General features: G+C 39.9%; 1 protein-coding gene across 2 annotated transcripts in view; it reads left to right on the top strand.

Moving 5' to 3' along the window:
- Nucleotides 1-15,490, top strand: part of AXDND1 (axonemal dynein light chain domain containing 1) — an 84,667-nt gene that overhangs the window by 35,267 nt on the left and 33,910 nt on the right. For both annotated transcript variants that reach the window (XM_040446638.1, XM_040446637.1), the window contains exons 10-14: nt 3,399-3,539; nt 4,234-4,338; nt 11,022-11,142; nt 13,521-13,622; nt 14,682-14,845. In XM_040446638.1, the coding sequence (XP_040302572.1) occupies nt 3,399-3,539; nt 4,234-4,338; nt 11,022-11,142; nt 13,521-13,622; nt 14,682-14,845 (633 nt within the window). The remainder of the gene's footprint in view (nt 1-3,398; nt 3,540-4,233; nt 4,339-11,021; nt 11,143-13,520; nt 13,623-14,681; nt 14,846-15,490) is intronic.

The following is a 15,490-nucleotide window of genomic DNA, read 5'->3' as shown; positions in this document are numbered from 1 at the left end:
TCTGCTTCTATTTCCTTTAGGTGTGCTGTTAGATTTTGTATTTGGGATTTTTCTTGTTTCTTGAGATAGGCCTGGATTGCAATGTATTTTCCTCTCAGGACTGCCTTCGCTGCATCCCAAAGCGTTTGGATTGTTGTATTTTCATTTTCGTTTGTTTCCATATATTTTTTAATTTCTTCTCTAATTGCCTGGTTTACCCATTCATTCTTTAGTAGGGTGTTCTTTAACCTCCATGCTTTTGGAGGTTTTCCAGACTTTTTCCTGTGTTTGATTTCAAGCTTCATAGCATTGTGGTCTGAAAGTATGCATGGTATGATTTCAATTCTTGTATACTTATGATGGGCTGTTTTGTGACCCAGTATGTGATCTATCTTGGAGAATGTTCCATGTGCACTCGAGAAAAAAGTATATTCTGTTGCTTTGGGATGCAGAGTTCTAAATATATCTGTCAAGTCCATCTGTTCCAATGTCTCATTCAGGGCCCTTGTTTCTTTATTGACCGTGTGTCTAGATGATCTATCCATTTCTGTAAGTGGAGTGTTAAAGTCCCCTGCAATTACCACATTCTTATCAATAAGGTTGCTTATGTTTGTGAGTAATTGTTTTATATATTTGGGGGCTCCTGTATTCAGCGCATAGACATTTATAATTGTTAGCTCTTCCTGATGGATAGACCCTGTGATTATTATATAATGCCCTTCCTCATCTCTTGTTACAGCCTTTAATTTAAAGTCTAGTTTGTTTGATATAAGTATGGCTACTCCTGCTTTCTTTTCACTTCCAGTGGCATGATAAATAGTTCTCCATCCCCTCACTCTCAATCTGAAGGTGTCCTCAGGTCTAAAATGAGTCTCTTGTAGACAGCAAATAGATGGGTCTTGTTTTTTTATCCATTCTGATACCCTGTGTCTTTTGGTTGGCGCATTTAGTCCATTTACATTCAGTGTTATTATAGAAAGGTATGGGTTTAGAGTCACTGTGATGTCCGTAGGTTTCATGCTTGTAGCGATGTCTCTGGTACTTTGTCTCACAGGATCCTCCTTAGGATCTCTTGTAGGGCTGGTTTAGTGGTGATGAATTCCTTCAGTTTTTGTTTGTTTGGGAAGACCTTTATCTCTCCTTCTATTCTAAATGACAGACTTGCTGGATAAAGGATTCTCGGCTGCATTTTTTTCCTGTTCATCACATTGAAGATCTCCTGCCAATCCTTTCTGGCCCGCCACGTTTCAGTAGAGAGATCGGTCACGAGTCTTATAGGTCTCCCTTTATATGTTAGAGCACGTTTATCTCTAGCTGCTTTCAGAATTTTCTCTTTATCCTTGTATTTTGCCAGTTTCACTATGATTTGTCATGCAGAAGATCGATTCAAGTTACGTCTGAAGGGAGTTCTCTGTGCCTCTTGGATTTCAATGCCTTTTTCCTTCCCCAGATCAGGGAAGTTCTCAGCTATTATTTCTTCAAGTACCCCTTTAGCACCTTTCCCTCTCTCTTCCTCCTCTGGAATACCAATTTTGTGTATATTATTTCTCTTTAGTGCATCACTTAGTTCTCTAATTTTCCCCTCATACTCCTGGATTTTTTTAGCTCTCTTTTCCTCAGCTTCTTCTTTTTCCATAATTTTATCTTCTAGTTTACCTATTCTCTCCTCTGCCTCTTCAATCCGAGCCATAGTTGTCTCCATTTTATTTTGCAGCTCACTGATAGCATTTTTTAGCTCCTCCTGGCTGTACATTAGTCCCTTGATCTCTGTAGCAAGAGATTCTCTGCTGTCCTTTATACTGTTTTCAAGCCCAGCGATTAATTTTATGACTATTATTCTAAATTCACTTTCTGTTATATTGTTTAAATCATTTTTGATGAGTTCGTTAGCTGTTGTTATTTCCTGGACGTTTTTCTGAGGGGAATTCTTCCGTTTCGTCATTTTGGATAGTCCCTGGAGTGGTGCAGGACTGCTGGGCACTTCCCCTGTGCTGTCTTGAATAACTTGTGTTGGTGGGCGGGGCCGCAGTCAGACCTGATGTCTGCCCCCAGCCCACCGCTGGGGCCACAGTCAGACTGGTGTGTGCCTTCTCTTCCCCTTTCCTAGGGGCGTGACTCACTGTGGGGTGGCGTGGCCCGTCTGGGCTACTTGCACACTGCCAGGCTTGTGATGCTGGGGATCTGGCGTATTAGCTGGGGTGGATGGGCAAGGTGCACAGGGCGGGAGGAGTAGGCTCACCTCGCTTTTCCTTTGGAGATCTGCTTCGGGAGGGGCCCTGCGGCACCAGGAGGGAGTCCCACCCGCCAGAGGGATGGATCTGCAGAAGCACAGCCTTGGGTGTTTGCGGGCTGCAAGCAAGTTCCCTGGCAGGAACCAGTTCCCTTTGGGATTTTGGCTGGGGGATGGGCGAGGGAGATGGTGCTGGTGAGCGCTTTTGTTCCCCGCCAAGCTGAGCTCTGTCGTCTGGGGCTCAACAACTCTCCCTCCCGTTGTCCTCCAGCCCTCCCGTTCTCCGAGCAGAGCTGTTAGCTTATAACCTTCCAGATATCAAGTCCCGCTTGCTGTGGGAACACACTCAGTCCGGCCCCTCCGCTTTTGCCAGCCAGACTCGGGGGCTCTGCTTGGCCAGCGAGCCGCCCCTCCGCCATGGCTCCCTCCCGCCAGTCCGTGGAGCGCGCACCGCCTCGCCGCCCTTCCTACCCTCTTCCGTGGGCCTCTCGTCTGCGCTTGGCTCCGGCGACTCCGTTCTGCTAATCCTCTGGCGGTTTTCTGGGTTATTTAGGCAGGTGTAGGTGGAATCTCAGTGATCAGCAGGACGCGCGGTGAGCCCAGCGTCCTCTTACGCCGCCATCTTCCCAGCTGTGCTAGATCACTTTTAATATAAATAAACACTGCTCAGCATGGTATTTGAAATTTATCATTTGTAATCCTTCCAAATATTTGGTTTCATTCAAAACTGAGAGAAATGACTTCTTTGTATTTAAGGTCTTTGTTCATTTTTAAACAGTTGGTATATTTTTACATTTACCCAACTTGAGAAAAGTGGTTTTATTCATGAATTCAACTATTTATAAAAACTCCATTGTATATAAATTCATAAGACATGGTTTTTATCCTCATAGAGTTTATAATTTAGAAGAAAAAATAAAAGAAGTCCTTATTTTGTTTTATATCTCAGACAGTATGTTCCACATAATTATGAGTCTGGTTAAAGTCCTCCACAATTCATTTACTTGTGTGAGCATGGCAGGAAAACACAGGTTAGATCTCTTTCTTTTCCTATCTTGTTCTTTTCACATATCTTTTATGAGTGTCTGCCTATTTCTTTCCCTAACATTACTTTCTCTCTCACATATTTTCTGGCTCTTTTTTTCCTTTTCTTTTGCATGATACCTTGTTTTCTTTCTGTCTCATGCAGAGAGCGGTATGTACAAATGCTTGACCAAATTGCCCGGCAGATGATTGACTTGTACAAAGACATGGTAACTCAGCGAATAATGGACCAGCGCATTTTGGAAGAATTGTACAATTTTAAGAATGTTACTGAAGAACTGACCAGGTAAAATCTGTGATTATCTTAAACACAAAACACAGGCCAAAGCCATGTCTTTAAAGAGAATAAAAAACGGGGAAAGTAGAATGGTTAAAAGTGAGGACTCTTTTTTTTCTTTTGTGGGGTTTAGGAAGAGAACGGAGAGGACTGGATGTAGATGTAGAGACGTGGGTTACAAAGGTTAACACAAAACTAGGGCTATGCGTGTGTTTGATAGGGAAAAGGCTCCTGTTCTCCTTCCAGGCCTGAGATGTTGAGATCTTAATCATGTTTACAGACAGTGCCGTGATTACAGATGATAAGGTTTAAATCCCAAAGAGGAGGATAGGCATTAAGTAGCAGCCAAGGTTAGTGATCATCTAAGCTTGTGTCAAGATGATTAGTGGCAAGAATGAAAAGGATAAGATAGGCATGTCAGAAGGTGGAACGGAGCAGCCTGGTGGCCTGGCCTGTTAGCGCCTGCCTTCTCTCCATTCTGGAGGATCTCCCACATCATCTTTCTGCCCTTTCTAGCCAGCCTGATTCCATTGCCAAACCTGCCCGAATTCCATCCAAATGTATGCTAGATTTCTTGATTTGGTTTCTAAGGGGTGAAAACTAGGGAGAGATGTACCCATAACTGAGAAGATTCCTGCGTATACAAATCCGATTTCCTGGACCTCTTCAACTATGAATGTAAACTTTCTTTGCTTTATTTCAGGGAGCTGTGTCTGGTTCGGGCACATGATATGAAATTAACAAAGGAAGCAGAGAAGGCCCACAGGGATTTGGCACAAGCTCTCTTAGATGCTGAAAAGAATGCTAAGTGAGTTACCAAATGTTAACCATTGTGTCATCAGGCCTCACAGCTTATTTGAAGGAACAAAATTTTATAGAAACATTTGAAGTTTTTTATTACATCAGTGCCGGGAGGGATTAATATATGTAAGGAACTTTTATATATATTAACCCCTCCAGGCACCACTTAATACACATCTTGTAAATGTCTTCCTGTGTGAGTTTTCCGGGGCGTATCCCTAGAAGTGGAATTGCTAGGTCACAGGCTACGCACAGCCTTGTCTTGCTAAATGTTGCCAAATGCCGTATAAAGTAGTCGTGCCAGTGCACCTTCCTGTCGGTGTAGGAGATTTTCCTTTTGTCCATATTTTTTTTCAGTCTGATGAGTATGAATAAGTGTCTGGTTTTTGTTTTGTTTGCCACTAATTTTCCTAATTAGTAGTGTGAGTCTAGTTCTTTTTTTTTTAGATTTAAATGAATCTACTACCATCTTAGTGTTTTATCCTCTTTCTGGGGTTAGCAAACTTTTTCCGTGAAGGGTCAGATGGTGAGATACGGTTTCTGATGCAACTATGCAATCCACCCTGCCTTTGTAATGTGCACCACCATGGTGAAAAGGCAGGCAAGGACGATGCCAGGACATGGCTGTGTTCCAATAAAACCGTTTACTGACACTGAAATTTGAATGAAAATAAAACATTTTCACGTGTCACGAAATACCGTTTTTCTACTGCTTCTTTAACCATTAAACGTATAAAAAGTAAAATAGGTAAAAAATTAAAAATCTGAAATTCTTTGCTTACGTTCTATGCAAAACACAAGCGGTGAGCTGTCTTTAACCCACAGGCTCTAGTTTGCTGAGGCTGATAATTATCATTATCAAATGATAATTTGACTGCGTTTTTAGTTTTTCTTATTTAACCGATTAAAAAGTAATATTATTATACTATCATAGAAGCAGTATTGTGCCCTGTAAGTAAAGTAGAAAATATAAGCAAGCAAAAATGAATAAAAAATATTATAGTTTCACCACCTATAGATTACCGATATACATATCTTAGTATATATTCTTTTTTTCTATGTACATGTGCACACATGCATTGTTTTAAACCAAAATTGTACTGCATATACTGTTCTACAGCCTGTTTTGTTTTGTTTTTTCTTTTTTTTAGTCAACAGTCTACCTATTTCAGTAAAGTTTCACTTCTTCAATTACCCAGATAATATTCAAATCTTCCCAGTGTTCCCCAAAAGGTATTTTACATTGGATTGTCCAAATCAGTATCCAACCTAGGGCCACACATTGTATCTTGTTTTATATTCCTTTTAATCCAGCATAGTCTTCTGCTTTTTTTTTTTTTTTAATTTTTTTTTTCAACGTTTATTTATTTATGGGACAGACAGAGACAGAGCATGAACGGGGGAGGGGCAGAGAGAGAGGGAGACACAGAATCGGAAACAGGCTCCAGGCTCCGAGCCATCAGCCCAGAGCCTGACGTGGGGCTCGAACTCACGGACCGCGAGATCGTGACCTGGCTGAAGTCGGACGCTTAACCGACTGCGCCACCCAGGCGCCCCAGTCTTCTGCTTTTTATGTGTGTGTGTGTGTGTGTGTGTGTGTGTGTGTGTGTGTGTATTGAAGAGTGACTGGCATGTCAGCAAAAACACAAATGTACACAAAATCTATATTCAAAGGTATATTCTTTCTTTTATTCTATTTTATTCCTTACTAGACTGAGAAGGATACCTTGATCATCTTTTTAGTGTTGATTTATTTATTTTGAGAGAGAGAGAGAGAGGACATGAGCATGAGTGGGGGAGGGGCAGAAAGAAGGAGAGAGAGAATCTCAAGCAGGCTCTGTGCTCTTAGCACAGAGCCTCAAGTGGGGCTCAATCTCACAAACTGTGAGATCATGACCTGAGCCGAAATCAAGAGTCAGATGCTTAACCCACTGAGCCACCCAGGTGGCCCACCTTGACCAGTTTTTGCTCACTGAATATACTACTGTTTTCTGTAGCTGATTCACCCTTCTTGTCTTAGTAGATAATTGTTCTATACTTTGTCTTCTATCCCATTTGTCTAATAGTATCTCACCATCCTCTTTCTGAGCTGATGAACTTGCTTTCTAAAAACTAGAAGCAAGCAAGCAAACAATCAAAAAAGTAGATGCAAACAGAAGAGAACTCAAGCTCTCACCCCTACATCTACCCACGCCCTGCAGCTGTGCTCATACATTCTATCTTCCCAGCTTTTCCTGTGGATGAACTGTCTCTTCCCAAGGCAAGTCTTTCCACTTGTGTACTGTTACATCCCCACATATCTACTTGAGATATTTTCAGCAAATATTCCCTTTCTTCTCTATCTTTAATGTTTCCCTCTCTTCCTGATTAGTCCCATTAGTATACAAATATGCTATAATTCACACCCATCTCAAAAACAACAACCAAAAAACAAAAAGACTCCCATATCTTAAGACGGCACACGTATCCCCTTCTAGCTATGGCCCTGTTACCCTGCCCACCTCCCGTCCTCCCCCCAACCCCCGGCCATTATAGTAATCTTCTTTAAAAAATTGTCATACTCAATATGTCCACTCCTAGTCCTCCCCTTTGTCACTTGTGAACCCACTCCAATCAGGCTTTCACTCCCCCAACCCCACCAAAATGCACTTGTCAAAGTGACCAGTGACTTTCATGTTGTTGAGTCTGAAGGCCGCTTCTCAATTCTCATTTAACCTGAGTTAACAGCAGCATCTGTCACAACTGACCAGCTGCTCTTACTTAAAACGATGTCTTTCAGTAGGTTACACTCTCCTAGTTTTCCTCTGCTTTACTATCTGCTCCTTCTTACTGATACCCCTTGCAGGTTCCTTTTCATCTCACCAATTTCCAACTGGCAAAGTGCTTGTTCCTTATTCTGTGGATCTTTTCTGTGTCCATATTTGCTTCCTAAATTACTCTCTTCATTTTCCTGGCTTCCAACGCCATCACCTGTATATACTCCGCTAACAAATATGTATCTGCAGCTTCACCCTTCTTCGCAAATCTGCACCCCTAGTTTCATTCTTTCTCCTCCTTGAATTCCAGACTTACATATTCAACAGACTTAACACTCTGCTTAGATGCCTTATGTCCCCAACGTGTTCTTTCCCCCAAACCGACTCCTTCCACATTCTTTTCTCATTTCAGTTAACGGCAACTCCATCCTTCCAGTTTCTGGGGCCAAAATGCTTGGAGTCATTCTCTGTCCCTTTCTTTTTCTCACATCTCACACCTCTCTAGCGGCAGATCCTACCTCCTTTCATGATCTGTGCTGACCCCTCGCCTCTTTCGTTTGTGCCGTCTGCATGCCTTGCCTGGGGTGTTGCGGGGACCTCTGAATCTCCTTTTTACATCTGCTGTAGTAAGCCCACCACTGTGGGCCTTTCTCCACATTCCAGCCAGTACTGTTGTCAAAAACCAACTTCTGTGTTCTGTAGCCGACATATAACTCGAAGACAAAGTTTGGGGATAAAGAGGACCGAGTTTTATTACTTTAAGGCAAAGGAGGTTAGAGCAGCCTACTGCCTTCAAAACTGTAGACTTGCCCGGGTTAAAAGGCTGATCTGGGTGGTTTCACTAGGAATCTGGTACGTGCTGCCAGCCACGTTCCTCATGCCTTCAAGTTGATCTCATGACTAGTGCTGGTGTGGGCCATCTGAGACTTGTGACTAAGTATCAGCGTCGATACCAAGTTCTTGGGACAAAGGATTCTACAGAAAAATAAGTGAAGGGAAAGAGAAGGCTTCAAGAATGAGGAAGAGAAAATTTTGTTCAGCTTGAAGTCAAACCTTGCCGAAGCATTAGTGCGTCCATCTGAATTTCCATCCATCTTTACATTTCTATGTGGCGTCAGTATTATCTATTAAAATTTGACTCAAATAGGATAATGTCATTTCTCTGCTCGAAATTCTGCAGTGGCTCCCCATCTTACAGTAAAAGGCCACATTTTAAAAACATGGCTTACAAGACTCATCCAACCAGAATTTCTCTGACTTCTCCTACTTTATTTCACACATGTTGCCTTTGTGCTGTTCTAGAACATACCAGACAGACTTCCCCCTTGGGTCCTGGAACTCTCTTTCCCAGAGAGCTCCCTAGCTTCCTCCTTCCTTCCTTCAGACCTTGTTCCTCCCCCCCCCCCCCATTTAAAACTGAGAGCATTTTGTGCTCTCAATCCCCTCTCCCTGATTTGTTTTTATCTATTGCACTATCACTACTTAATATGTTTTCCTTTTTTCTTTATTATCTTTTCCAAATAAACTTTGTAAGGGCAAAGCTTTTGTTTTTGTTTTATTTTGTTTAGTTTTGAACAGCACCTGGCATTTGGTAGGCGCTAAACAGATATTTGTTGAATGAATTTAAAAAATAAGCTAGAACTTCCTTTGTGCTAATGTTCATGATAGGAGCAAAACATCTAAAACCAGAGAGAAAGGGAAGGAGAAGGAGAAAGAAATCTCATTTTCTTTAAAAATTGATGGTTCTGGGGCGCCTGGGTGGCGCAGTTGGTTAAGCATCCGACTTCAGCCAGGTCACGATCTCGCGGTCCGTGAGTTCGAGCCCCGCATCGGGCTCTGGGCGGATGGCTCAGAGCCTGGAGCCTGTTTCCGATTCTCTGTCTCCCTCTCTCTCTGACCCTCCCCCGTTCATGCTCTGTCTCTCCCTGTCCCAAAAATAAATAAACGTTGAAAAAAAAAATTTAAAAATTGATGGTTCTGAAGTGGGACTTTTTTTTGTGGTTAGAAATTTTTAGTAATACTTTTTTAAAAATAATAACCATTTGATTGAAGATTAGGAAAAACAGAAACACATAAATAAGGAAGTAAGTATCCATAATTTGTTCTCTGAGTTAAATCACTATTAATATTTTGATATATTTTCTTTTTTCTATTTCTATGTATTTTTTATATAAATGAGATCAAAATGGGTATATAATTTTATCATTTGGGTTTCTCATGTTACAACATGAAAAGTTTTCCCACGTACCGAAGTATTAACAACAGGATCTTTAATTAGCTGTATCATATTTTCATCACAGAGCCATTTATTTGGCCAATCCCTTGTTGTTGGACATTGAGGTTATTTCTGAATTTTTTTCTTTTGCTATTTTAAACAAGGGTCATTAGTTACCTTTTCAAAATCAGTGTCTAACTTTCAGACAGTAATGTGCATAAATCTTAAGGGGATATAACTTGTTGAATCTTCATATGTATATTCCCCTGTGTGACACCTAGGGTGATTAATTTTTCTTACTTACTTTGAACAAGTGGAAGTCTCCAAACAGAGAGGGCTTTCAAGAACTGATGCAGGTAGTTCCTGGCTTTCATCAAAATTAGAAGAATTCTATGTCATTGGCCTTTAATTCTTGTAGCAAAGTTGATATCCCATAGCAGGTGGTGTCTCAAATGGCTTGTGAAATGCTATCCCTTTACAACTTCTGTGTTTGCATTTAATCTCACAAGTGCTTTTAAATCCAATTTAATTGTAAACTTCGGTGTAAGTTTGGAAGGAAAAGTTATGTTCTGGTAAACATGAAGAAAAAATAGTTAAGAAAAAGGTACTTAGCAGCTCATAATTACTGGGCTTTGTGTTTAAAAAAATTTTTTTAATGTTTATTTATTTTTGAGAGACAGAGAGAGACAGAGAGCGAGCAGTGGAGGGGCAGAGAGAGGGGGAGACACAGAATCTGAAGCAGGCTCCAGCCTCTGAGCTGCCAGCACAGAGCCCGTCGTGGGGCTCTAATCCACGAGCCGTGAGATCATGACCTGAGCCAAAGTCGGACACTTAACCAACTGAACCACCCAGGCACCCCTGGGCTTTGTGTTTTTAATGAAGAAGACTGATTCAGGGTGCCTGGGTGGCTCAGTCAGTTAAGCATCAGACTATTGATGTCGACTCAGGTACTGATCTCATGGTCGTCATATCAAGCCCTGTGTCAAATTGGGCTCCGAGCTGTGCGTGGAGACTGCTTAAGATTCTCTCTCTCCCTATGCTCCTCCCCCATTTGCATGTGTGTGTGCATGTACACGTGGTCTCTCTCTCTCAAAAAAAGAATTCTAATTCTATTCTGTATCCTGAGTTTTAAAATGAGATATAGTGTTGTTATTCTGTTGGAATACCATGTTGTGAAAATTCTAGCAAATAAACAATATGAAGAAAAGTGTTTAGAGCAGGTAAAAGTATGTTGAATTTTTTACTTTAAGACTTTTATAAGCTTTATAAATGAAATGTGACTATTTTTTCTTCTATTTCACTGTATATTAGTGTTATTAACATATCCAGCAATTATAACATAATTACTTTATGATGAGTTTTAAAGGAACAAATTGTCTATTTTAGAACAAAGTTGTTCATTTTATTAAAAAATTTTTTTTAAGTTTATTCATTTATTTTGAGAGAGAGACAGCATGCATGGGGGAGGGACAGAGAAAGAGGGAGAGAGAGACTCCCAAGGAGGCTCCTCGCTGTCAGCACAGAGCCCGACATGGGGCTCGAACTCACAAACCATGAGATTGTGACCTGAACTGAAATCAAGAGTCAGGTGCTTAACCGACTGATCTACCCACATGCCCCCAAAGTTGTTTTTTTTTAAATGTCCACCATCATAACAATTATTCAATAAATGTGAATTCTCAAAAACAAAGTCTGTATATATTTTTTAATTTTTTTTAGGATTGTAGAAGAATACCATGACTTATACACATTGCAAAGAGGAAGGATGGAGTGTGATATTAAACAGTTAATGTCAGAAAGAGATGTCTGGAGCTCAGCCACATATGAATTGGCCCTAAAGGTTGGTTCATCTGGAATCATAACTCAGACTTCTTTTTTGCTGGATCAGTTTTGCTTTACCATTTTTTTTTTTGCTTTATCATTTTTAATAATCTAGACAAAATTTAAAAAATGAAGATGTGTATTTAATTTATGAATAATGTGGCTATGATTGATGGGCCTTGAGAAAGGAAAGTTACATTTTTTTCTTTTGTTTCTTCTCTGTTGAGTACCTGGCTATTGCCCAGTTAAGGGCTCTTTTTCTCACCAGAATCTAAGAAGTATAAGGAAGAATACTTTTTCTATTGTTTGTGAGCATGTTAAAATTTTCAACTTCTGCTTATACTAATTATAAACTAGGAAGTGTTATTTATATTTTTTCGCACAGTGTAACCATATTAGGATTATATCACTTTGGTTCTATTACCTTGGCATCTAAGATGACAAATGAATTGAAATATGGCAGTCTGTAGGTCATTACTGTAATACTTTAGGCAAGTACCAAACATCTGGGACTTGTGTTTACTAAGTATTAACCAGAAATTATGACCCTCAACATATTCACACTTTTGTCTCATTTTCCTCTGGAATGGTCAGACCTCATCTAGTATACAATATTTCATCCTGTTGCAGAATTTTTAAATGACATGTCAAGAAGAAACAATCATGACAGTAAATATATAAGAATATATAAATCAGGGAGCTAGGCATGTTCAGTAGGAATAAAGAAGACAAGTGAGTTTCTTCACTCTAGTAGTATTTAAACAATAGAGAACTGACCCCTTGTAGTGGCTTCTGTGGAAAAAAAACCTTGAATTGGTGGAGGCTTTGTGTTAGCTCATCCCTAAAGCCCCTCCCAACAGGAAATGACAGCTAGAATGTCACCTTCCTGAAAATAACGACTTTGTCTCTTTTGTTTGTGTCTGGATGCACAGTGTCTAGAAACAGTCACTCACTGAATGACTGTATAATTGGTTCCGTATACCAGTGGTTCTTCTCAAAGTATGGTCCAAGGACACCCTGCGCCCCCTCCCTGCCTCACCAGGGATCCCTGAGACCCTTCCGTGAGGTGAAAACTAGTTTCTTCGTTATACTAAGAAGTTATTTGCCTTTTTCAGTCTCCTTTGCACACAAGTTACATTGGCTTTACAATGGGATGTTGCAGCCAACTGAATGCAGAAGCAAATATGAAAATCCAGCTCTATTAAGGCAGACATTAAAGAGATTTGTAAAAAAGTAAAACAATGATGTTCCTTTCATTATTTTTTTTGTTTTAGAAAATATAGTTATTTTTTCATAAAAATACTATTTATGTTAACATACAATGGATTTATTGTTATGTTTAAGTGAATTAACAAATACATATTTTATTTAAAAAAATTTATTTTATTTTATTTTTAACTCATTTTATTTTTTATTTTTTTAAATTTACATCCAAATTAGTTAGCATATAGTGCAACAATGATTTCAGGAGTAGATTCCTTAATGCCCCTTACCCCTTATCCATTTAGCCCATGCCCCCTCCCACAACCCCTCCAGTAACACTCAGTTTGTTCTCCATATTTAAGAGTCTCTTCTGTTTTGTCCCCCTCCCTGTTTTTATATTATTTTTGTTTCCCTTCCCTTATGTTCATGTTTTGTCTCTTAAAGTCCTCATGTGAGTGAAGTCATGTGATTTTTGTCTTTCTCTGACTAATTTTACTTCGCATAATACATTCCAGTTCCATCCACGTAGTTGCAAATGGCAAGATTTCATTCTTTTTGATTGCCGAGGAACACTCCATTGTGTGTGTGTGTGTGTGTGTGTGTGTGTGTGTGTGTGTATACACCACATCTTCTTTATCCATTCATCCATCGATGGACATTTGGGCTCTTTCCATACTTTGGCTATTGTTGATAGTGCTGCTGTAAACATGGGGGTGCACATGTCCCTTTGAAATAGCACACCTGTATCCCTTGGATAAATGCCTAGTAGTGCAGTTGCTGGGTTGTAGTTCTATTTTGAATTTTTTGAGGAACCTCCATACTGTTTTCCAGAGTGGCTGCACCAGCTTGCATTCCAAACAAATACATATTTTAAATAAGTTCAGTTTTAATTTCCAAAATGGTAAATAGCAAATAGCTATAATGCATATGAACAAAAGCTCTTTGGAATCTTCGCTAATTTGTGAGAGCGTTGCTTGGGAGTCTGTGCTATATGTTATCCTTCAGTTTGGTTCCAGTTCAGTAGTTTTAGAAAACACAAATTTATGATTCAAATTAGCTCATGACTGAAATAACAAATTGTGATGGAGTTAATGATTCAATGGAAAATTGATACGTGAAATTGGTTTGGGTTTAATAAATCACAGTGGTTTATTAATATCTTAGGTTCCTCATTTCAGTACTTTTTTCAAATAGGTAATTGAAAGAAATAGAGTTGTGTTGGCTAAAAGACTTTACCTCAATGAAAAAGGCTGGAATAAATATGCTAAGCATTTCATCATACTGCTGTCAGCCAAGGTAAAGATCAGTTCACTTAAGTTATGGGAAAAGAGACTCCGGCCTTTGAGGGTTGAAACTGTAAGACGTGTTTGCTAAGTTTATAGGTTACATTTTAAATATAGTTTTGTATTTGTGCTTTATTGTGGGTGGGATGAAAAATCTAAGGAAATGTAAACAAATGCTTTTTATATAATTGTCTTATATCCTAATTAAAGCACTTTAAGCAATTTAAGTTAATAATACTGAAAATGTTATTTATAGACTTATTCTATTAGTGTCTAAGCTAAAAGTAAAATGTAGGTAGCTGTGCATTTTTTGCAATTTTATGTGAAAATTCAAAGAGCACACTTGGTCGAAAAGGAGAGAAGTGGCATTTAGTGTGTTCTGGGGTCATACCATTTACACTTGTCATTTAATTTCATTCTTTTAAAAAAATTTTTAAAGTTTCTTTCTTTATTTTTGAGAGAGAGAAAGAGAGACAGACAGGCAGAGAAAGGGAGTGCATGCGAGCAGGGGAGGGACAGAGAGAGAGGGAGAGAGAGAATCCCAAGCAGGTTCTACACTGTCAGCAAGGAGCCTGATGTGGGGCTTGATCTCATGAACTGTGAGATCATGATCTGAGCCAAAATCAAGAGTCAGACCCACTTAACCCACTGAGCCACCCAGGTGCCCTTTATAGTAGGGTCTTTATTTTTTGGATAAGAAAAATTAACCCCAAATAAATGAAATAGTATCCCCCAAGGTTACATAGCCAATAACTGGCTAGGATTCACATTTGGTTTTGTTTGGCTTTGAAATTCCTGTTCTTTCCAATGTACCACACTACCTCCCATGAAAGTAGGGAAATTGGGCTCTTGTCCCTAATATTTTATGTACCATGGAAAATCTACCAACAAAGGCACTATGTGATGTTACTGATGATATTTTGAAGGAGAACTATCTTCTCAATTTTGATCCATTTTCTATGGATATCTCTAGTATTACAATATCAATACACTAATTAACATTATTAGCATATGCTAATAAGTATTGTGTGAATAAGTGAATAAGTGGTTTGATTTTATGCGTATTATCTAGGACACTGCAGACCTTGCATTGTTGCAGAAATTGACACAGAAATGGCGAAACTTAATGAATAAATTTAAAAACGAAGTGGAACAAAATGAAGAATCTGTAAGGGAGAGATTGCAAATTGTTAAGGATGGCCTTACCAAATGGCAGCAGTTTTTCAGAAATAATAGGTGGGTTACAAGAATCTTTTTTTTTTTAAAGGGTTTTGTTTTGTGGGTTTGTTTTATTTTAGAGAGAAAGGGGGAGAGAAAGGGTGGGGGGGGGGAGAGAGAGAGAGAGAGAGAATGAATCTTAAGCAGGCTCTACCCTGAACGTGGAGCCCAGTGAGGGGCTTGATCCCATGACGCCAGGATCATGACCTGAGCCAAAATCAAGAGTTGGATGCTCAATTGACTGAACCACCCAGTTGCCCTGGGTCTACAAGACTCTTGGTTTTGATTATATTGTGTCATGTCTGGTAACTGAGTCCAATTCTTTCTTTCTCTCTGGTTCTCTTTTACCATGTAATAACTCTAACATTGATTTTGGTGGGGTAACTAGCAGCCTTTCCAAGGGTGCAGTCCTGCTAGGAGCTTGAGTGATTTTGTGGTTTCTGGTGCTAACCATCTCTATAGTCCATCCTGACCTCTTTACCCAACTGCTGCCTCTATTTCAGTTCAGCTTGTTTCCTTTTCTTTCCTCCCCTCTTCTTCCCTCCCCTCCCCTCCTCCCCTTCCCCTCCCTCTCCTCTCCTCTCCTCCCCTCTCCTCTCCTCTCCTCTCCTCTCCTCTCCTCTCCTCTCCTCTCCTCCCCTCCCCTCCCCTCCCCTCTCCTCC

Source organism: Herpailurus yagouaroundi, unplaced genomic scaffold (assembly GCF_014898765.1).
Source record: "Herpailurus yagouaroundi ecotype Mexico unplaced genomic scaffold, PumYag 195, whole genome shotgun sequence".
Classification (NCBI taxonomy): Eukaryota; Metazoa; Chordata; class Mammalia; order Carnivora; family Felidae; genus Herpailurus; species Herpailurus yagouaroundi.
The sequence above is the reverse complement of the archived record's forward strand: the minus strand, read 5'-3'. Positions and strand labels throughout refer to the sequence as shown.